The sequence below is a fragment of the Rhinocladiella mackenziei genome (assembly GCF_000835555.1).
Source record: "Rhinocladiella mackenziei CBS 650.93 unplaced genomic scaffold supercont1.1, whole genome shotgun sequence".
NCBI classification, from domain to species: Eukaryota; Fungi; Ascomycota; class Eurotiomycetes; order Chaetothyriales; family Herpotrichiellaceae; genus Rhinocladiella; species Rhinocladiella mackenziei.
Window position 1 is genome coordinate 1,112,723 of NW_013550604.1, and position 22,127 is coordinate 1,134,849.

At 50.1% G+C, this 22,127-nt stretch overlaps 5 protein-coding genes across 5 annotated transcripts; 2 read left to right on the plus strand and 3 right to left on the minus strand.

Annotated features, from left to right (window-relative positions):
- Positions 1–486: 486 nt before the first annotated feature.
- Positions 487–2,946, plus strand: Z518_00394 (uncharacterized protein; the record flags this gene model as incomplete). Its single annotated transcript, XM_013420997.1, has 2 exons — positions 487–1,056; positions 2,059–2,946. 2 exons carry the CDS (start codon positions 487–489, stop codon positions 2,944–2,946), a joined length of 1,458 nt encoding a protein of 485 aa, XP_013276451.1.
- A 279-nt stretch (positions 2,947–3,225) lies between these two features.
- On the minus strand, positions 3,226–4,242 carry Z518_00395 (uncharacterized protein; the record flags this gene model as incomplete). The annotated part of the gene is made up of 4 exons (XM_013420998.1): positions 3,226–3,437; positions 3,515–3,667; positions 3,747–4,062; positions 4,132–4,242. 4 exons carry the CDS (start codon positions 4,240–4,242, stop codon positions 3,226–3,228), a joined length of 792 nt encoding a protein of 263 aa, XP_013276452.1.
- Positions 4,243–7,681: 3,439 nt separating this feature from the next.
- On the minus strand, positions 7,682–12,169 carry Z518_00396 (uncharacterized protein; the record flags this gene model as incomplete). The annotated part of the gene is made up of 1 exon (XM_013420999.1): positions 7,682–12,169. One exon carries the CDS (start codon positions 12,167–12,169, stop codon positions 7,682–7,684), a length of 4,488 nt encoding a protein of 1,495 aa, XP_013276453.1.
- Positions 12,170–13,298: 1,129 nt separating this feature from the next.
- Z518_00397 (uncharacterized protein) lies at positions 13,299–18,196 on the minus strand (the record flags this gene model as incomplete). Its single annotated transcript, XM_013421000.1, has 2 exons — positions 13,299–18,024; positions 18,072–18,196. 2 exons carry the CDS (start codon positions 18,194–18,196, stop codon positions 13,299–13,301), a joined length of 4,851 nt encoding a protein of 1,616 aa, XP_013276454.1.
- Positions 18,197–19,506: 1,310 nt separating this feature from the next.
- On the plus strand, positions 19,507–21,358 carry Z518_00398 (uncharacterized protein; the record flags this gene model as incomplete). Its single annotated transcript, XM_013421001.1, has 2 exons — positions 19,507–20,568; positions 20,651–21,358. The coding sequence occupies 2 exons, from the start codon at positions 19,507–19,509 to the stop codon at positions 21,356–21,358; spliced, it is 1,770 nt and encodes a 589-aa protein (XP_013276455.1).
- Between the last annotated feature and the right edge of the window lie 769 nt (positions 21,359–22,127).

The window sequence follows — 22,127 nt, forward strand, 5'->3', positions numbered from 1 at the left end:
TCCGTTCAAGAAAATTCGAACATGTGCCTTTCGACACGCAATCACGGACAGCATAATTTGGACGGCCACAGCCAGCGAAATCCTGGATTTTGCCCCTTCAACCAATCAACGTTAGCCACATATTTTCTTCTGGACGTTTGAGGCGAAATAGCGAACCTCCCTCATTGGAGTCTCGGCTACATGCAATTGTGCAAAGGACAATTAGCAAGGAACCCCACACGATGTTGTGTAACACACCATCTTCACTGCAGCCATCGATATCGATTTGAACCTCCCATAAGCAAAGCAGCGAAACGGATTGCTGGGAGATGGAAAGGATGACAGAACTAGAGCCTGATCTGCTTTATATAATTTGGTGGATATCTCGCAACATTACGAGCCTCAGGCGTACATTCTCCAAAATCCAAGAACAGAAGTTGTTTTGATTTGCTTAATCTATCTGCATCCAATAGCGAATCCCTCTTGAGCACTTGATTGGATGATATCATGTCAACATATTCAACAGCCTCAAAGTCTCCATCTGCCACGAGCAGCAATATGGGAACTAAGTCGACAACATCAAGTACGGTGCCAATAATGAAGTTGCAGAACGTCAAAAGAAAGCAAGCTCGCTACAATTTCAGAGATTTCCAGAACTTTATGAAGAATTTGGCTGAATACGCTCCTGAATATGGCGACTATGACAAGGCAATCCAGGAACGAGATGAAGCTCGCCAGGAGCTAGAGGTCAAGAAAAAAGAGCTCACCAAAAAAGAAAGAGAGATCCACTATCTCAACAGAGCAAAGAATGACGATCGAAACGATTTTATAACCAGAAACAAGGAATTGGAGACAGAAAAGGCAAACGCGGAGCGAAAAGCCGAAGAGGAGCGGGTACAGATGCTCAAAAGCCACGAGTCCAGCTCCGCCAAAAGTCGTGCCGAGCTGAACAAATACAAGTCTCTAGCAAATCGTGCAGGGGAAGAGGCTCAATTTATCAAGAAAAAGATGGACGTCGTTTATCAGGAGCTGATACAGTGGGAAAAGCACGTGTCTGTTCTCCGGCCACTTAAAGGGGTAATGTTATTCTGTACACCACATTTTGTTATTCTGTACACCGCTTTTGATTGGTCCGGATTTTTATTTTTCCGGTTATCTGCGCAGTTCGAAGATACGTGATGTCACAACACCTAAGTCTGCCTATATAGAATGCAGAAATGATGGTTAACGATGGTATCCTCTGCACGGTCGATACCTCGTGCTGACTAAGGTAACAAACCAGCGCCCATAGGCTTGGGAGGACCGCTCATAAGCCGGAGGGGGAAACCGCCCATGAACCGGGGGGAAACCGCCCATAAGCCGGGGGGCAACTGCCCCGCTTATGGGCGGTTCCCACCCAAGCCTATGGGCGCTGGTTTGTTACCTTAGTCAGCACGAGGTATCGACCGTGCAGGGGATCTCTACACAAATCCGGCTGTGTAGGCCACAATAATTTACAAAGTATACAGAGAAGCTCAAAATGCACGGTACTTATCTACCAAGGAAAAGGGAATCAAATGTGTTTATTGCTTCGCAACCACCTATAACGGGGAGAGTTTAACGCGTCACCCCTCCACAGCTACGCCACTTACTAGTGTTTTCTCGCCATCGCCGGGCCAACGGCAACAAGCTCTGTTAGCGCGGTGTACAGAATAACAGGATGAGAGCGTTAAGTGTACAGAATAAGGCGAGAGAGAGGTGGTGGTGTACAGAATAAGGAGAGTTGAGGCATGGTGTACAGAATAAGCAGGTTTTCCGGTGTACAGAATAACAAAAGTTGGTGTACAGAATAATACCCCCCCACTTAAAGCGGAAGACTTGTGAGTAAGCGTTGCTCCCCCTTGTTTCACTGTAAATCAGAACCATTCGACTAACGAAATCCCAATATAAAAGACAATTGAAGATCGCAGCCTTCTTCGAAGCATGCATTGACGCATTCCGCAAACAATTTTCCGACAATCTCCCTGACAGTCTTCTGAGTGTGGGTCAATCCGACTTTCCGCCATGTTTGTCGTCTTGAGCTGATGGATGCATGAGTAGAAACATGATGCGTGGGATAATGGTGTTCGACGCCTTAACCTACCTTTTGGATTTTCCCCGGACAACACAGAATCGGCAAAGAAAGCGCGGGTAGCAGTCGCTATGCATGTATTCTCATCTGAGCTCGTGGGCAGCATTTTCAAATCGTGCTACGTTCCCAAGTCCGAGGAGCAAAACAGATTTTTGCAAGGAATTGTGGACAAGCATCTCTCCTCAAATCCAAGGTCCGGAAAACTACTCCATGCTTTGCTTCTTTCAACGTATTCGTCAGCAGAACTCAGCAACACCCTTCGCCTGCGGACGTTGACTGCAAAAAATAATGTCGTCGAAAAGCTAGGCTTCATATGCGAGGATGGCGGCGTCAAATTCGGCAGCGTGATTGAGAGCTTGTGCACAGAGGCCGCAAAGCTATGGGAGGACATTCAGTATTCTGGTCACGAAATCGAAATTGTCGACATCTACGAGGAAGATTGGCAGTGGGACGAGCTGATTGAATTCGGAGAATTCCCCAAACATGCACCGCCGCAGGCGCCGGTGATGCTTTTCCCGGGTTTCTCTGCCCCAACAGGGGCCCGTACAGAGTTGTACAAGGGCTATGTTCTATGGGCGGATCAACAACATATCGTGAATGCCGACTCGGAATGGATAAATTTCAAGAAGATGATGAAGCACGGGAGGATTCGTCGACCGCAGAATCCAAGGCCTAGACGATGTTCCATAAAAACCGAAAGTCCTGGATATTCCCCTTCCTCTCCGGTTGCTAGCCCAAAGGAATATAGGGCACAACAAGCTTACATGGACAGCAAGGGTCCTGTTGTCCATGACATGGTGTCGAAAATTCAGGGGTCAAGTCAGGAAGGAACGTCAGCTAGCGTTTTGATGGTTTAGATTCCATGAGAGAACTTGCTGGTTGGAATTTGGTCGTGGAGGGAAAACCTTAAGTTATATTTTTCTTTTTTTTTTTTTTTTTTTTTGTTGTTGTTGGAGAAGATTTCAGTTTTAGGGGGAGTTGAACTTTCAATGGACACTATAATATTAGCTAGCGAGATTGTTCAAAGGTGTTGTTTTGTTGGCGCATATGTATTGTTCCTTGGATTTTGTATATCTTACGGTGTTGTTTGAACAGTGTTGTATTATGCTTGAACTGGTGTATCCTTTTTGAAGTCCTTACTTGGCCGGCTCCAGTCCAAGGTGCGGCAACAACTTCTCCCTAATGAAATCCTCGGTGTTGTGAAACGTAACACCAAGATTGACAACCCGAGGATCAGGAAACGTTACCCCTGGATGCATGCCCACTTCATTGTACATGCTGAACATTTTGTCCCGCTCCGGCACACCTGTCGTGGGCAGAACCATATACTCGACATTCTTCCCAGAGACTATGCGAAGCACAAACTCATCAGTAAAATACTATTACGCAAGCGAGACAAGGCTGGAGATGGAAAGGAGGTTTCACCTTTCTTCGTGGCGGCCACGATGTCCATGGGCCTTATACGCGCGTGACTGGCTTGCAAGTAAGCTCCGTTCAATTCACTCTTTTTCCTTTCCCATGCATCGAATATCGCTTTCACAATAGCCGAGAGGTCTTTCTCAACATATAACATGGTAACTTTAAATGATCAAAGATTAGTCGAAATCCCAAGTGTACAAAGTGTCAGGGCGGTCTTGGGTTTTGCTGCTGAACGTACGTTCTGCTTCTGGTTTGATTATTGGCTGTTTGAAGACGAGCATGTCTTTTTCCTTGTCGTAGGACATGTGCTGGCGTAAAATCATGTTTTCGTAGAAATTACCAGTGTAGACAAAACAGCCTGGAAGTCCGATTTCGCGAATATATCCGTCGACTTTATGCTTTCCTTCATAGATCCGGGAGATGATCTTACCCCCAGTGACAGATTCTGAGCTAGGTAATGTGCTCCAAACGTAACACTGGACACCAGCATCCAGAGCGGCTTTTGCCAGGTGACGTCCTTGTTGTTCTTCGCTCATCGGATCGTTGATGATGGTCTGCCAAAATGAGACAAATGTTAATCAATTCCACTCCTCCCAGGATTGGAGGCTGGTCCATATTCATACGGAATCGTAGAAGTCGGTCACGGCAAAGACACCCCAACATCCACCTATTGCTGGAGCAAGCGTTGATACATCCGTGAGATCGCCACGGACAACCTCTGCTCCGAGCCTCATGAGAGCTTCGGCTTTCTCAGATTGCGGATTTCGCGTAAGGCATCGGACAGAGTATTCTTCAGGGTATCTAAGGAGGAGCTTTGCGACAGATCCGCCTGTTTATTCTTCTGGTTAGAGTCTCCCTTGGATGGTTAACGATCTGGGTTGCTGCAGCCTTGCCTTGGTTGCCTGTGGCACCGGTGACCAAGATGAGTTTCTTCATTTTGGATCCAGTTCTCCTTGACTTGGCCAAAGAGCAATGGAAAATGGCGAAGTTATACTTGCGGTTCACAATTTCAGGCTGAGCGTAAAGAAATACTGGTGTACGTGGTTCGTGCGCAACGATGCTCACGGTCCTACCCAACACACGTCGATGGGGCAGATGATGCTGACTTGGTAATACATTTTAGTGATCGCGGATGGTTTCCGTTCTGGAGTCGCACTTATTGGGCCCCGGTATAGTAATATGGGGTGTGGAGACCCCGGAAAATAATTTTCCCAGTTCGTCATAAGGCGGTATTATCACGTGGATTTCATCTGCCAGCAGGTATACATTCAGGTAAGTATGCAAGCACGATATGCGATGCAGTTCCTCTCCCATGTAGGCATCGCGAACGTGCCCCTTTTGTTCGTTTGACACCTTCTACGTACTGAGTCGGTGAATGGATTGACACACTACCGCTCTCACAGTTTTCAAGTTTGAGCTCCCTCAAAGAGCTAATATCCATCTGGGTGCTTTCTTCGAGAAGGAAAATGTGAAAATGTGCTTCCGCCTCGACGCTCAGAACTCCCAGGTCTACGTATTCCGATCCGGCCCATCAAATTTCATTCCGGCCCCACCGCCAAGTCTACCGGCTCTAAATCTAAGGGGAAGAAAGTATCGGCCATCCGCTGAACATAAATTGGTATCTTCGGACCAATCTCCAAGTGTCGGCGCAATATTTCCTGCAAAGCTAACAGTGTTATTGCTTAGCTAGAATCCTGAGCTCGAAGTGTTGTCAAAAGTCCGGAGAAGAGCCAGTCCATTCGACTTTATCGATATCACACAGTATAATCGCATTCTACGCCTCTGGAATTCAGCATCTCTCTTAATAATGGCGAAAGAAATCAAACTTCACCTTTACTCTATGGCTGGCCAGTGGGCTTCAGTTTTCCCTTTGGTACATATCACTTGCTAAGGCAACCAAAGGGACGCATGAGGATATCTCCTACTTAGGCGACGATGGTATATACGGAAAAGCATTAGTGAATCGTGTATTTCAAGGTTCTGGCGCCTTCGTTAGTCCTTGTCCCAGCAAGTCCAAGCTGCAACGTCCAGTCGTCCGAGAATCCAATTTTCCCATGGGAACCTGTGATTATCGGGTGGCCAGGGACCGGCAACGTCAGCCTCAGTTTGAACATGCTGCACCCCTTATCCGGCACCTTACCTGTTAGTTTATAGCTGGACATACCCTGGAATACTACCGGCGAAGGTGGCATCCTGAACGAAGGATGGTGGGGAATCGATGTCCGTCAGGGGATGTACAATGTGTCAGACTTTTTGTGCAACCTGAATTGAAGGAGTGCTCTGTCTCTCCTAACGAGTGCAGGATAGAGCCCATCTATATATCTATCTACGCGGTGTACGTCAACGCTGTTGCCTATCCATGGTGATACAGCGTAGTGAACAAGTGTTGCGGAATGAGTCGGTCTGTTGCGAACGACAGCTCACCAATTGTTCAGCATAATGCCTCCTTCTACATTTTATCTAACAAACCCCGAAACAACGGAACTCTGTCACATATCGACGTTTCGTTCCGACCAAACCTAACCGACAATATCTGGTGCACCGCCAGCATCCCATTCAGCAAGGGGAACAATATCTCGAGTTTCGAATGGGCTCAGCCCGAGATCCAATTTGCCAAATACAGCTAAAGGCCCAGATTCAAACAGCACATTCACCATCGCCTTTGACCGAAGCGAAACAGCTGGGAATACATACTACTTCTTGCTCGTGAGCCTGTTTCCAGAAACATTCAATAACCGTCCAAATGGGGTTCGAAGAGATCTCGGCCAAGCCATTACGATCATGGGCACCGAATTCTGGCGCTTCGCTAGAGGCAACAACATTGAAGGCTACAGCATCGACCAGCGCTGGAATGGAACAAAACAGTTGGCTCCTGAAAGGTCGTAAAGGCCGCATCGGCAACTAGGGAACACCATCGCCAACGGGCTCGGACTACTCGGATATTTACAATTCTACGAGGATTCAGGCGCAGAGCCAGTTCCTCGCCATCTACGCCAGCTCCTCGTTAGACATTTGGGCCCAAGACGGTGTTTCCTTCCCGGAGACTGTAGGGACAATATCCTAGACGACATTCTCCGCGAACTCGAATGCAATGCAGGAAACCCTTCTAGCACGATGTACCGTGCCCTGCGCGCGTCTCACGGCCACCCATCCTCCCTGGCGGCATGTGGGATACCCACCACTACGAAGAACCGTCTTATTTCCTCTCATCCTTCGATTTCTGGGATGACTAGCAAGATTCACTAACAACACCGACATCCCCGTGCTGGTCGGCGAGTGCTCGGTCTTCCAAATCGACCCACCATCCGCTGCCGCCAACTGACAGAATTGGTCGTCCGACCTGGTTGCGTTTACTGCAAACTACGACGAACTTCGAGTTATGATTTGGAGCAATTGTTCGCGAGACACCGAGGGGCGGAGCCATTGTTGGCAACAACGATAAACGGAGACTTTGATCCGTGCTTGAAAGTCGTCAATTCAGTGAACAGTAGTATCCCGCTGATGGTGGATTTTAACAAGGAGTATGATACGGTCAAATGGAACGATTATTGTGAGCGCAAACTCTTGCCCCCTCCCCTCCTTTTTTTCCTTTTTCTTCTTTTTTCCTTCTATTCTTCTCACTCTCTCGCCCTCTTCGTTCATACGAGACGCTCAATTGCTACCATAACCAACGCACTTTCAGCAGCCATAGACATCCCCCGACTTGAACGATTTCAACTACATCAACTGCGCTACTGCACTGTCGCCGGCAACTATCTCGAATCTATCGTCAAGCCCATCGGGTCAGGTGACATTTAACTGGGCTGTTCTGCCCTGGTCTATCAATGTGCTGGTGTTCACTATGGAGTGAATGGACGAGTAGCTGAATTAAAAGGAGATGGGAAGATCATCGTCCAGCCTAACACGTGGCTGCTAGGCTGGGCCCATGAGTAAAGGCAGGGTTGTCAGGTTCCAAAGAGTCTATCATAGTGCATCTGAGCCCATCACTGCACCGGATCAAACTTTACATATACCTACATTTATTATATTCGATAACGACAATACCATCATGAGGAGGAAAAACACGTCAACAGAACATTGAAAGAGTTTCTCTCCAACCCCATGTTTTCTTTCTGTCAACATGTACCCACCACCAATCGGACTTCATTCCCCACTCTATCCCGTAATTTCTTTTTACCGTCTATTAAAGTTCAAATATCTCGATCCTAAAAACAAGAGGATCAGATTACTCGCGATAAACGCCGCGAAAATCCCCAGATCCCTCCAGCGATGATTAAAACTCAACTGCAGTGGCTCATAAAACTGATCTCCCACTCGATATGCGCAGTACTGACACACATCACTGACGTTGCTGACAAGATACCCCGGGCCGCCTCTTTGGAAGAAATCAGCCATATATTCGCCACAATCCTGGCCCTGGGGCGAGGGGAAAGAATTGAGTTCTCCTCGCGTACAAACCACAGGTAAGCCGTGGAGTTCGGTGGTGACCATGCCAGAGACCAGCCGGGTGAACGGGTCGAGTTGATACAGCCAGGCACGCCAGAAGCCGGGGATCTGGGGTTTAGGGATGGTCACACCGCAGAAAAGCGCGAACACAATGACGATGAACGGGTTGATCAAGCTCGAAATAAAACTAGAGGGCGTGAGGGCGGCGATCATCTGACCCAGCGTCACGGAGAAGAGCTCGGTGATCAGCACGATGAAGAACTGGTATCCGGCACGCGAAGAGGAGCCATTGAAGCCTGGCAGGTAGTAGAGGGGGATAAAGAAGCCGACGGCACAGAGGAGGCTGTAGGGCATTTCGGCGCAGACCATGGCGAGAGCAAATGGGAATTGCTTGTATGCTTTGGCGGCAGATTCGCGGTAGAAGATCAGCCGGGAGAGATCGTACATGGGTTCCACCTGCGCGAGAATCAGGGCCGGAATGATGGTCACTTGGAAGATGACGAAGACGCGGTACTGCAAGCTGGAGCGGCTGTCGTCGAGTTGCAAGAAGGCGAGACCCGACAACAACGCAACGGCGACGTGGTTGAAGAGTCGAGTAAAGCCGTAGTTGGGCGAGCGCCAAAAGGCAAGGTGTGTGCGCCACGAGACGACTTTGATCTGATGCCAGAGAGGGGATGCGTATTCCTTTTCATCCAGTTTCGGTTCATTGGCAACCTCCCGTTGACGTTGGGTTTTCATTTCCACGATCTCTGCTTTGGCCGTTGCTAGTTCGTCGCTGTCCCGCCAAATTTCCCCCCAGTCGCGGTTGCCGATACGAGGGGCAATGCCGGCACCGATGGCATCGAGCATCCATTCGGCCGGATTAGCGTCGGGAGGACAATCCGCGCCGTATTTGCGGAAATAGCTCAGCAGAACTTGCGCATCTTTGCCGATTTCGCCGAAATACACGGTCTCGCCGCCCTTTTGTAACAAGAGGAGTCTGTCGAAGTTCTCAAACAGTGCACTGTTCGGTTGATGGATCGTACAGAGAATGGCCTGACCTGCCGCGGCTAGCTTGCGTAAGAACCGAACAATGTTGAACGCGGATTGTGAGTCGAGACCTGAAGTGGGCTCGTCGAGGAAGAGAAGAAGTTGAGGCTTCGCAGCCAATTCGACACCGATCGTGACTCTCTTTCGCTCTTCAACTGAAAGACCACTTTCAGGGTTACCGATGATCGCGTCGGCGAGATTCTCCAGCTCAAGTAAGCACAAAACTTCTTCCACGTAAGCGTACTTTTGCTCCCTGGGGACCTCGTAAGGCTGACGGAGATCGGCACTGAAGCGAAGAGCTTCTCGGACCGTTTGCGTTGATTCGTGGACATCGAGCTGTTCGGCATATGACGTCCCTCTTTGGAATCCAATCCCTGGCTTCTGACCGTCCACCAAGATATCGCCTCCAATCACGCCAATATTCTTACGTGCAGCAAGCACGTCGAGGAGGGTTGTTTTGCCTGCTCCACTGGCTCCCATTAAGGCCGTCAGCTGTCCTGGTCGGACGTAGCCAAACACGTCTTTCAGAAGCCGAAGTGGGCCTGACGGGGTGGGCACATCATAGGTAAGGTTCTCCCAGGTCAAGACGGCTTTAGACGTAATATTGAGCTCGGAGCGGTCTTCCGCATCCTGTTTCGTCTGTCTTCTCCTTTTACGTTCCTGAAGCTTCTCATTCAGCTCCTTTCTTTCTCGATTTTCTTTCGTGAAGTACGTCACTGTGCGACCACCGGCTCCGTACTTGACCATTTCCCCCAAGACAACGTTCGTGACGAGAAAGAATGCGATCAAGGCGACAATGATACCAAAGTTTCTCCAGAGATCGGACGGGTTGTATGAAAAACCCGTCTTCACATAAGCCGTCCCAGATACTTCGGTAGATCCCGCTTCAGATCCGGCCAATGTGCATACCTGGTTGTCAATATTGTCGTATCCGGGCCCAGATGGAATCAATGATTCTGATGTGCAACGCATGGTCAATCTCATGAACTCATTCATCATCATGGCTGCAAAGCCGAGACCGAGCGCGTTGATGTAGAATATCCACCTCAACCACACTTGCTGACTTTGGTCTTGAATGAGATATCCGGACGTAATGACGAAGAGGGTAATAATGACGGCGGCGAATTTTATGGCATAATCAAAATCGGGACATAGACAGCCAACAGTGCGGAAGAACAACGTCATCGATAGATATCCAGCAATGATGATGAGGACGAAGGTGAAGAATGCACCGGGCGTTCGAACCAGTCCGGTCATGAAGTAAACAATGACGCTGAAGACGAAGATCTGGACCGAAGCAAAGGCCAGATCCACCAGAATTTGCGCGAGCCAGAGTGCTCCTGGTCGGTGGAAAGTGTATGCTCGGTGTTTGTTGACAATAGGCCGACCCAACATGGTCGAGGCAAGCTCTGCGAAAGCTTGGAATGCATTGAAGAGCAGAGCAATGAAGAGAACACCACCTCGAGTGAAGGCACCGGCCGAGGTTTTGGGTTGATCCAACCAGACGGTCCCGACAATAATTGCAACGACAATCGATGTGATCCATGAAACCACCAGCGAAAATTTATCCTGCCATTTGATCAAGTATTGTCGTCGCATCAAGGCCCAGATTTGTAGATAGAAAGGAACAGAGTAGACGGAGCTTTTAGGAGTGTGTTTGCGTTTGGCTTCCCGGTGTGCCGCAGCGAAATCGTCATATATCTGCTTCTCTTCGCGGATGGACTCCCGATAGTCAGCCATGTCTCTCACCAACTTTTCGGAATACACGGATTGGTTGAATGCTTCCACAAATGAATCCGGGGTCGAAGGGGCGTTTTCGAGGGATCTGCCCGGTTTGTATTCTCGCTCAAATTCATCCGTACATCCCGTCAAGTAGTCGGGTGTGGTTTGTCGCGGCTTTTCCAGAAAACCCAATCCTTCAAAATATGCTCGTGCTTCTTTGGCCGGTCCAAAGAAGACCTGCCGACCCTCATCAATCACCATCACCTTGTCGAACTGGTTGTAAATGCTCTCGGATGCTTGATAGAGGGAGACAAAAGTCGTTGTCTTGTAAATGTTCGTCATGATTCGTAGCGACTTGGCATAATCGAGAGCAGTGGACGCATCGAGTCCCCGTGTACTGTTATCCCAGGCACAAACAGTGGCTCGAGTTACCATCATCTCCGCAATGGAGACTCGTTTCCTTTCACCACCGGAAATACCCCGCATAAAAGGGTTGCCAACAATGGTGTGGATCGTGTGCTCAATGTTGAACATTTTGAGAAGAAGATTGATGATCTTTTCTTTAAACTCAGCTTTGCTCATACCCGCAGGGCGCTTTCCGGGAGTTTTGGTGTCAAGGGCAAACCCAAGGGTCTGACCAACCGTCAGCGTGGGGTGATGAACATCGTCTTCTTGATTGTAGACGGCTTCGCCTCGATAGCGCTTGGAAAATGTTGACGCATCGAAAGGGCCGTAGAGAACTTCTCCGTCGATACCGGTATAGCCGAAACGTTGATTGGCGATGACTTTCAGGAATGTCGTACAACCACTTCCAGGTCGACCAAGAACGAGAACCATCTCTCCCGGTTTGACGACACCACGGAAGTTTTGCAAGATATTGAACTCCTTGCCCCTTTTGCCCAGCCCAAAGATGCTCATAATGGTTCCAGGAACATTGAAGAAGTCGATAAAAGCATCAGGGAAAACTTTGACGAAATTTTTGGTGCCACCAATTCCTCGAACAGTCAGATTCTCCCAGATCACACCGATATATTTCGATTTGATGCCCGCTGCATGGTCGGCTTCTCTGTTGCCGCGAAGAGTAGTTTCCAGGTCAAAGACATCCTCTGAAGCGTACTCTGATGAGCTGGTGGCTTTCTCGAGGTCTCTTTCTTTGGCAGCTGACGTTTTAGATTGGGTACGAGACATGCGACGGCTTATGGCACTGAGTTCTCTGCTTAGTTCCGCAAAGTCCTTTTCAGCCCGTTCGACATCAACACCTGAGGTCGGATGTTGAAGGCCATAGGAATCAGTCGACGGACGATACCCTTTTTGGTGGTCAGCCACTTCCACGTCTCGTAGTGTGTGGATTTCTGTTTTTGACATAGGAATATGAGGCTCTTTCTCGGCATGCTGATCTGCGTTAAACCCATGTTGCTGGGTTGGTTCATTCAAACCCAGCTCCTTCGAGAGAGCTTCAACCATGGTTGACAAAACTCGTGGTGTGCTTGATGGATTATCTCCACAATTCGGTTCGCCACAACGGAACCCTCCCCCACAACCTTTCGACTTGGGAAATCAGATCGTGTTCGACAATGAATCAAAACATGAACATAAAAGGGGGTGGAGAAGGAAAGGAAAAAGGGAAAAAGGATTTACTTTTAGAACAATTAAGACAACTTTAGAAGAGACATTTTGAGAAATTGAGAGACCGGAAACGAGTAGAGATTTCTTTTCTAGCTGGGGGGCTCGCAAGAGCCCACTCGGTTGATGGAGACCATAGCGCGGGTCGAGTCTGTCGGATATTGGGGGGGCAAAACGGGCTTAACGGGGTGACTCTACCGGGTGGATTTGTCAGGGATTTCCTTTGGTGGATCATTAAACATGGCTCGCTGAGCAAGATCCCGGGTAGGTAAATGATGTCGGCCCACCCAATAACATTTGGCCAAGAGGACAAGAGCGTTTGAATGCTTGGTCATCACCATCGCATGTTTTTTGTCTTCGTGATAGGGAGCTCCCTCGGTGTATTTTCTTCACCTTTCCGGAGCACAATTGAACAGGGCTGGTCTCAAACGAACCGAAAGTACATATCGTTCCCTTGATTCGTATCGACTGACCATTGAATTGAAAAGAAGCCGATCCCATTTCCACTTAGTTTTGGTGGATCTCTGTCGTTACGCAAGCCCGCTGGGGACTAGTGGGACACCTGATGTGGGCGACACAAAAAATTGGCCCGAAGCTTGGTGCGAGATAAGGGGAGTTTCGCTGTACACCATGGAGAAAGTCGTCGTACAGTCGCAACGCAGGTTTCAGGTCGAGCCTGTCCCAGGCAGCAGTACTCCACACACAAGACGGAAATGATAAATGTCGACATCGTGACTCACACTCCAAGTTATCTGCAGACGGATCTTCCATTTTCCGGCTAAGATACACCAAGGGCCTCAAACAGCGAACCTGGAAGATTCATTCGTGTGTTTAACTGTACTCGGGATTGCTCAAGCGAATTTGGCTGAGCGGCCTTTACGTATATATACATATAAATCCAAATATTTATATACCCGATACCAGTGTCGTGATGTTCTATGTTGGATTGCCGAGAAACGTCCCCATCTAATTACTTCCAGGGTTTTATCGAGAATGTACTCAATCGCGAGAACACATTTGGAATACTCTGTTTCGGTGCAGGCATTGCTTCATTACCTTCTTCCTCGACATGGTGCTTGCTCACGATGTTGAGGAAAACTTGATCCAACGTTGCTCGGCTGACGCTGTAATACTCGATCTGGAGATCGGATTTGTTCTTTTCCAAAGCCGTGAACAATGTCGATATATTTGAGCCGTTGCTGACCTCATCCGGTACACCAGTTGTGGGCACCGAGAATCGGATTTGCCCTGCGTATACTTTGCTTTCAATATCCGCGTTTGGAAAGTTATGCAGGATCCAGTCTCGGATGCGTCGCATATCATCATCCGATGCATGTGGGGCGCACTGATGAACGAGATGTACATAATATGCGTCCCCGTGCTTTCGTCGAAGATTTTCCGTCGTCCCAAGAGCCAGCATCTTTCCTGCCATGATCCCAGCTCTGGTTGCCAATGCATCGGCTTCTTCCATGGAATGGGTCGTGAGAACTAGAGATCGTCCAGGAACAACGGATTCCAGTGTCCTCCACATAACACGCTTACTCGCTGCATCCATCCCTGAGGAAGGCTCGTCCAGTAGCAAGACAATTGGATTGCCCATGAGTGCAATACCGAGCGAGAGTTTACGTTTGTTTCCACCAGACAGTTTGGCCGCCATACGATCCGCATATTGTTCGAGTCCAACCGAACGCATGACCGCGAGAACATTATGTCGCGGGTGACTGACTCCACGAACTTTGGCGTAGAATTCAAGATGTTCAGAAACGGTCATCGTATCCATGGCGTCGAATTGGGGACACACCCCGAGTCGGGATCTGGCCTGAGCCCGGTGTCGAATGACCGAGACGTTATCTACCAGAATATCACCTCCTCGTCGACTTGGTTGAATGTCACCTCGAATTAGCGAGATCGTGGTCGATTTTCCTGCTCCATTGGGGCCTAGAAGTGCAAACACTTCGCTCCGCGGGACTCCAAAGGTCACATTATTTACAGCAAGGTTCTTTCCAAATTGCTTCGATAGATTGAGCACGCGAAGGCCGTCTTGTGAAGAAGAGACTCGTGTTAGTTCGTTAGAGACCTCTGCTTCCACAGTATCCTTCTCCTCAAGTTCTGTTTCTCGTTGTTTTCCGCGGAAACGTCGAAATAGAGGGCCCGAATCCCACCAAAGCAACAGGCCAAATAAAATGAGGGATTGAAGGATTAAATACAAGATCGGACCCCCGAAGGTCGTCATCGATCCGGCATAGGATGCGAAATCTCGATTTCGGCATGTGATTGAGAAAACATTCAAGGTAACAAAAAGTGCTCGGGTAAGGTTGGCGACTGGCGATATAGTTGCAATCGTGAAGTGGCAAATGTCAACGTAACTGTCGATTTGGTCAATCGGGGCGTATGTCAAAACGCTCATATATGCAATGAAGTAGAGAAGGAACATGACGGCTTGACCGCCTGCGGCAAATGCAAATGCTGCGAGCTGGGATCTCGAAAAGAGGGAAATGACATATGACAGCAGCGTCGAGGCTAATCCGTAGAGGAAGAAGACCATAAAGAGATATTCAATGTGATACCAGATGTCAGTGACAGCTCGGAAAATGATGATGGCGATTGAACTGGTGACGATGACTATAACAAAGTCGAAGGCGGTGTAGGCGAGCCACAGTGGTGCCGAACGAACACCATTGCTGTAATGCAACCCTCGGACATATCGAAGCCGTTCAATAGTGGGGTATAATGAGAAGAAGGATGGGTAGACGGCCATTGCGAGACCAAAGTAAGTGATCAGTTGAAGTGCTTTCCCAACGTCCGCACCCCAGGGGACGTCGAATGCTTGGTATTGGTTCGAAATGGAAATATTACTCAAAAGAGTGTCCATGGCATTTTGTATGATGACGGAAAATGCAATATCACCATTTCCACGCCAGGCGAACGTAGGTGGCGACGTGTCATCACCGAGAAAGAAACCGCCAGGCGTAACATTCGCAAAGCGGGCTTGGATGTAAGAATTGAATTCTTGGAGGGTATCGACCATATGGAGCGAATCCAGAAGCCGTGTTGTGTTGGCTGCAATTCCTGCAACACCCGTACTCCCCGAAAATGTCGCTGCAAACCGCTGCAAAGCGTCCGACGTAAGTCGATCTCGAGGACCCGCAACAAGCTGATAATCAATTTGTGTGGACAGAGAAGTTACGTCAGACACGGCAACTGTCGAGGCCGGAGTACAGCCGGCCTTTTGAAAGTTATCGAGAAACAGCGTCACAAGACCGGCCGCGATGATAGGAATCAAAAGGGCGGCAAGATATGGAAGCGTATTCCGACGGAGAACCACCCATCTCTTCGAAAAGAGAACCATGGCTTGCCTCGGTACGCTGATGCGACGTCCGTCGAGAAGTTGAGGAATGTCGGTCGACGATTCGTCTTGAATTATCACCTCGACAGTCTTGTGAGGAACAGCTTCTGTGCTGCTATGGCTGCCAATCTCTTGGAGCTTTTCGTCGGCCTCGGTGTTCTTGGAAGCTGATTGCGGTGGCCTGGCCTCTTCCGCAACCTTCAAGAAGACGTCCTCGATCGTGGGACCGTTGACTTGATACTCTGGAACCCCATCAGATTCGATCCGACCAAGAAAGTCAGCAGCTTTGGCCGAATTGGTCAATGTGTATACGGTCTGGTCATTGCGCCGAACCTGATTGACATCCGGGTACGTGGGCAGCTGACGAGCTCCATGGGTGTGGTACACATGAACTCGATATCCTGAGCCCAATCTGTGCTTCAGCTCGACCGACGTTCCCGACGCCTTCAACACACCCTTGGAAAGAATGGCAATATGATCAGCAAGCAGCTCGGCTTCGTCCAGGAAATGTGTCGTGAGAATGATGGATCTCTGTCCACGCTCGGCAAGTAAGATATCCCAAATCTTTCTCCGGGACAAAGGATCGAGACCGGAGGAGACTTCGTCGACACAGCACACCCGTGAACCACCTGTGAACATCATTGCCAATTGTAGCTTTCGCTTCTGGCCTCCGGATAGCGTTTTGGCACGGGCATTCGCTTTGGATGCAATATCGCATGACGCAAGAAGGAGTAGGTTCTCATCCTTGGAAGACGGAGTCTGGCACTTGATCCGGTTAAAAATACGGACGTGTTCTTCGACGGTCAGATCATCCCACAGAACATTCTTCTGAGGACATAAGCCTAAGCCTGTATTCGCCTCCGGAATATTGACAGTAATCTCGCCTGATGTGATGGAGTTCAGGCCGGCAATGGCATCGAGGGTCGTCGACTTTCCACTACCATTGGCGCCCAGAAGAACCATGATTTGGCCTCTGACTGCGGCCAAGCTCAGGTTGTCGACTGCAAGGACACTCTTGGGCTGCCTTCTCGTAACGATAGAGCGCAGCTTCGCCAGAAATGATGGTCGATATTCTTTGGTAAATCGACTCAGAGAGATCGCAGTCACACTGTCCGAGTACGTCAAGTGTCGGCTCTCTGACGCCGTTCCATAGAGGGTTCGCTCCACGTATGCACCGATGACGGGGAAGACCACGATCTGAATGATCGAGAATATCCATAGAGCCAGTCCCGGCAGAGAGGATGTGTTCGCGGGGGCCTTCTTCACAAGGTTGGTCGCCAGGTCTTGCCTCTCCCAACGAGCCATAAAGATGACGAAGTACACATAGTTCATGGGGGGGAAGAGGAGAGAAAGGATTGCGACGGATGCCGTCCCGGCTTTGCTGGCCACTTGCGCGATGATAGCGAGGAGCAAGCTCAGGATCACCGAGGTAATCCCACTGAGTTGAGCCTTTTTGAAGAATGCCCCTCCGAGGATGGACAGGGAAGACATTGCCAGTCCCGAGAGAAGATTGAAAATGATGACAATTGCCGCGGAGGTATTGCTGAAAACACCGACAGAGAGGATTATAGCCATGATGATCCAACCCGGGCCGTAGAGCAAATCGAAGGCGAGATGATTGGCGACAATTCGGGCCATCTGTGGCTGCGATCTCTTGGAGTTGGGCATCATACAGTCCAACAGCTGTGCCATACCATTCTCCCTTTCAGACGCGATGATTCCAGTGAGTTGATAGGTGACACCGACAATGCCGATGAAGAAGGCGACCGCCAAGATGTCGATAATGCCTCCCATATACCTGGTCCGGATCTGTCTCAGTCGTTCTTCTTTGGTCATCGAGGTGTATGGGTATTCGTCGACAGTGGCTGGAAGAGTGGTGGCCCCATCGTTACCCGCTTCAAGCTCTGATATCGCGCCATCGATCGCGTGTTGCAGAGGAAGCAAATAAATCTCCGCGTCGTTCTTGGACGAATCAGTCACAATCTTGGTTTGAAGACCACCGTCGGCTCGAATCGAATAGTTCCAACGACCGCCACCTCCTTCCGAAGGGGAAGAAAAGAACACAGCCCCAGCAATACACGCGGAAGTTCCCCGAATCGAGTTTTGGCAAGTAGTCAACAGTTCCTCCTCTTGTGACAATATCTCCACGTGGCCGCCAAACGAGCCAGCATCGCTCACAACTCTGTCGATGACCGACTGGATTGGTCCGTCTGCAAAACCGCTATTGACAAAGACAAGTTTGCTTCGACCACCGGATACTAGGTCTAGAGCTTGCGGCAAACTTCGAACAGGGGTCGCGTCTCCGATGCCATACACAGACGGGGGGATGAACAAGAACCGTGCATACGATCTGGAATGGTCAGAAACCGGTGGAGCAACGGCTTGGGTGGTACGTACAAGAAACCGACGAATATACACGGCAATAGAAATGCTCGGAATGTCGTTGAGAACCAACGTCGGACAAACGCGGCTAACAGGTTCTTGAGGATCAACGTCGTAACCTGACGCACCAAGAGAGCCATCTCGAGAGATAGGGGGCCGACGGAAAAGTCAGTGAGCTGGCGTAGATATTATATCTTTGCCGACATTTCCAGGGAAAGCTTGGATGTCTTGGAGAGTTTTGGCCGGTCAAAATGACGAGAAATGTACTTGCAAAAGCTAGGGTGGTGGTAGTGAAGATGGTGATATATGCAGTACCGGCGGGCAAGACATTGGAACCCAGAGAAACATCACTCTCCGGGAGCGTGGAAGATGGAGACAAAAACACTGATGCCTGAGTCGACGATGGCGGAGAAGCGAAAACCCAATTTTCGCGGTTTCAGATACGCCAATGCGGGTGTGTAGACCGAGACCTCGAGCAAAACCCGAGTAGGGGGGAGGATTTGCTTCCACGAAGTGACCTTCCCAGAAAGGGGACGACCCCACATCTCAAGGTATTTAACCAGAGACTAGGCTGAAATGCGTTAGCTGACTGATTTAATGGGCGTTTTGCACGTGCAGCGCACCCAACAGCCGGTCATTGGCTTGGCTTGCTGACTGACCCAAGCCCACTGGAGGAATTTCCCAGGAGCCTTTATCGTTCGGAACAACCTCAAGAACATACTCACCATCTCATTCCCCTGAGGCCATTCTTCGTGTCAAGGACGTCCAACGTGGATTGAATCCTTGGTAATGCTCCACCCGACCCAACTTGATCGCCTCAGTCCGGCGGAGCCCCCCCGCATTTCCCCTCTCCCAAACAAGAGAAGGATGGGTTTATGGTCCAGTGTCGGCCAGGTGCTGATGGTGAGAATTATACTCCCAAACGGAAGACGGATAGAAATGTCGATGGAGTACTTCTTCTATGACGAAATACCTGACCTTCTAGATTCGCGTCAGCCGGGAGATTTATGGTCGTTTCTCTCGTGAGATGACGAGGGAGACAGGTCTCTCGACTTGCCTCACACTCACCAAAGCCGTCAAACAAAAGCCAACACTGCATTTGGCCCACGGCTTATGTCAATCGTCAGTTTTGACAGAAATGATTGTCTAGGTTGGGAGCTTCTAAGCTCGCAAGCAAGATTAGGCGGCTAGCTACCCTCACACCAACCTTCGCGGGATATCTGCCGAATGCGCAGGCGTTTTGGATTTGATTCCGTGATCAAGACTGTAAGACCTAGACCATGGCAACATATATATGGTAGGCCATTTTCCGTCTCTTCCCCCATCATCCCTCTCCCGTCACTTCTCCACAGACCTTTGGACTGGCGCTGAGATCAAGAGTGTCTATCTCTCCGTGAACACCCCCCCTATCGAACGGACCATTCTCCAGCAAGCAGCCTCAATAGAAGCCATGGCAGACACTACCCCCTTCCCGCCCGTGATTGACGCCAGGCCTACACTGGCTCCCTTCCTCGTTGCTGCCCTGGCCGCCAGCATCCTTCTCTACCTCATTTACCGCTGGGCGCTCCCCAGGCCCATCCCAGGTATCCCGTATAACCCATCTGCCACACGCTCCATCTTCGGAGACATACCTGGCATGCTAGATTACATTTCCAAGACCGGCCGAATCTGGCCATGGATCACTCAGCAAACCACAACCCTACAGTCACCAATTGTTCAAATCTTTGGCCGTCCCTTCTCAAAGCCATGGGTCATCATATCCGACTTCCGCGAGAGCCAGGACATCTTGCTCCGACGTCACAAAGAATTCGACCGCAGCGAGGTCACCCGGGACACCTTTTCCGGCCTCATACCCGAAATGCACATCGGCATGAAATCGTCCGATGAACGATTCAAAGCCCATCGACAACTTCTTAAGGATCTCATGACACCGGCCTTTTTGCATGAGGTCAGCGCTCCTCAGGTCTACGCGAGTGTCGAGGCTTTGGTCAAATTGTGGGATTTGAAATGTCAATTGGCCCCAGGACACCCATTCCCAGCTGCCAGAGACATATACAACGTCACACTCGACTCCATCTTCGCTGCTACTTTTGGCCTCGAGGTCCGGAACAGTGGAACTACCTCACAAGTGCATTGTCTTCTCGATTACAAGACCGGTGGCAAGCAACTAGACGTGCCCAAGTCTCCCGATCACCCGATTGATTTCCCCACCGCTCCCCGCCCCGCAGGCTTCGAAGCCATCATTCAATTGACAGAGTCCCTCGAGGTCGCGGTCAAGTCTCCATGTCCTCGAATTGCTCATTGGTTCGTCCGCAAGCTGCCGTTCTATCGGGCAGCATCGGCTCAGAAAGAAAAAGTCATCTCTGAAAGTATAGAAAAGGGTGTTCGACGATTCACCTCCGGCGACAAAGTCAAGCGATCGGCCATGGACGACATTCTGCACCGCGAACTCACCGCGGCAGAGAAAGAAGGACGAAAACCCGTCTACCACTCCCGCGCCATCTACGACGAGGTACGTTGGCAGCTCACCTGAATCCCTCTCGCTTCTCCTTATCTATCAGTCACGCCTAACTATCCCTAACCCGTTTATACAGCTCATGGGCTTCATCGTCGGCGGCCACGACACCACATCCGCCACCATGTCATGGACACTAAAGTACCTCGCCGGCTACCCCCAAGCACAATCAACCCTCCGCTCACGCCTTCGCACCGCCTACGTATCCGCAGCAGCTGACCACCGCAACCCGACCGTCGAAGAAATCACCAAGATCTCCGTACCGTACCTCGACGCGACCATCGAAGAAATGTTCCGCGCCGCATGTATTTTCCCCGGCGTCGCGCGCAACGCCACAGTCGACACGACGGTCCTCGGCCACGCGATTCCCAAGGGGACCGACGTGTTCCTCTTCCAGACGGGGCCCGGCTTCTTTTCGGCGCCGTTCCCCATACCAGACTCCCAGCGCAGTGAATCCAGTTTGAATGCCAGGTATCAAGTCGGCTCCTGGACGCCCGAGGCCGAAGATATGACGGCGTTCCGGCCAGAGAGGTGGCTCGTCAAAGATGAGAACGGCAATGAGGCTTTTGACGCCATGGCCGGGCCGCACTTGGCGTTCGGCCTAGGTCCAAGAGCCTGTTTTGGTCGTCGTCTCGCGTATCTTCAGATGCGTATCATTGTGGTCATGATCGTCTGGAACTTTGAGTTGAAACCAACTCCTGAGGCGTGGAGCTCGTGGGAGGCCGTGGATAAGTTGACCACTCAACCGAGGCAGTGCTTTGTGAAGTTGGAGAGGTTGGAGGTCTGATCACGTCTTGGAGGCTACCAGGTTACTCTTGAGGAATCGAATAGGTTGATCTGGTTCGAGTCTTCATAATGCTTCTTCTTTGGGTTGGGAACCTCCTCGAGTCTTTTCTAGCAACTTGGCTTCCCTCTCAGCGGAGTTCCGTTCAAGGTTTGGGCAATTTTCCTGATTATTCCACCATGGATAAAGTAAGGACTACTCTCGTTGTGTACCAGTCGGGGCCACCCCCCACTTCAAGCAGTGGAAATTCGACGAGGTTTTCCACAGTTCATATAGGTATTTGTCCTATATTTCTAACCTTGCTAAATGCCTTTGTGCCGGAATTCTATAGACAAACTTGACTGACACGTGCTCTAAACTTTTGTTTTCAAAGAGGAAGCGACAGTTCATAAATATTTCACTCTTTGGGTCTTCATTGCTCCATTGCGTGACATCCCGGGGGGGGGGGGGGGCTGCTGATTCTGCTCCACGCATCCCCAGTCCCTGCTCGACACCTTCACCCTCCTTTGTTTTACTGCAGCGAAAACACCGCCTTCTTCGCCCTAACTTTCCCCTGTCCAACGTCCACGATGGCCGTCGGCACCGCCTCTAGTCCACCCTGCAACACGAGCGGAGGATGTGGCTTCAACAACCCTTTCAGCACCAGCGGTTCAGCCACATTCTGCCATTGCTTGGCGAACGCGGCTTGCTCCAAATCCGCCGGAAATGGTGGCATTCCAGGTAAATGAAACTCCTCTCCCAGCAGAGTATATGCGAGCGCCGTGGTCGCCTG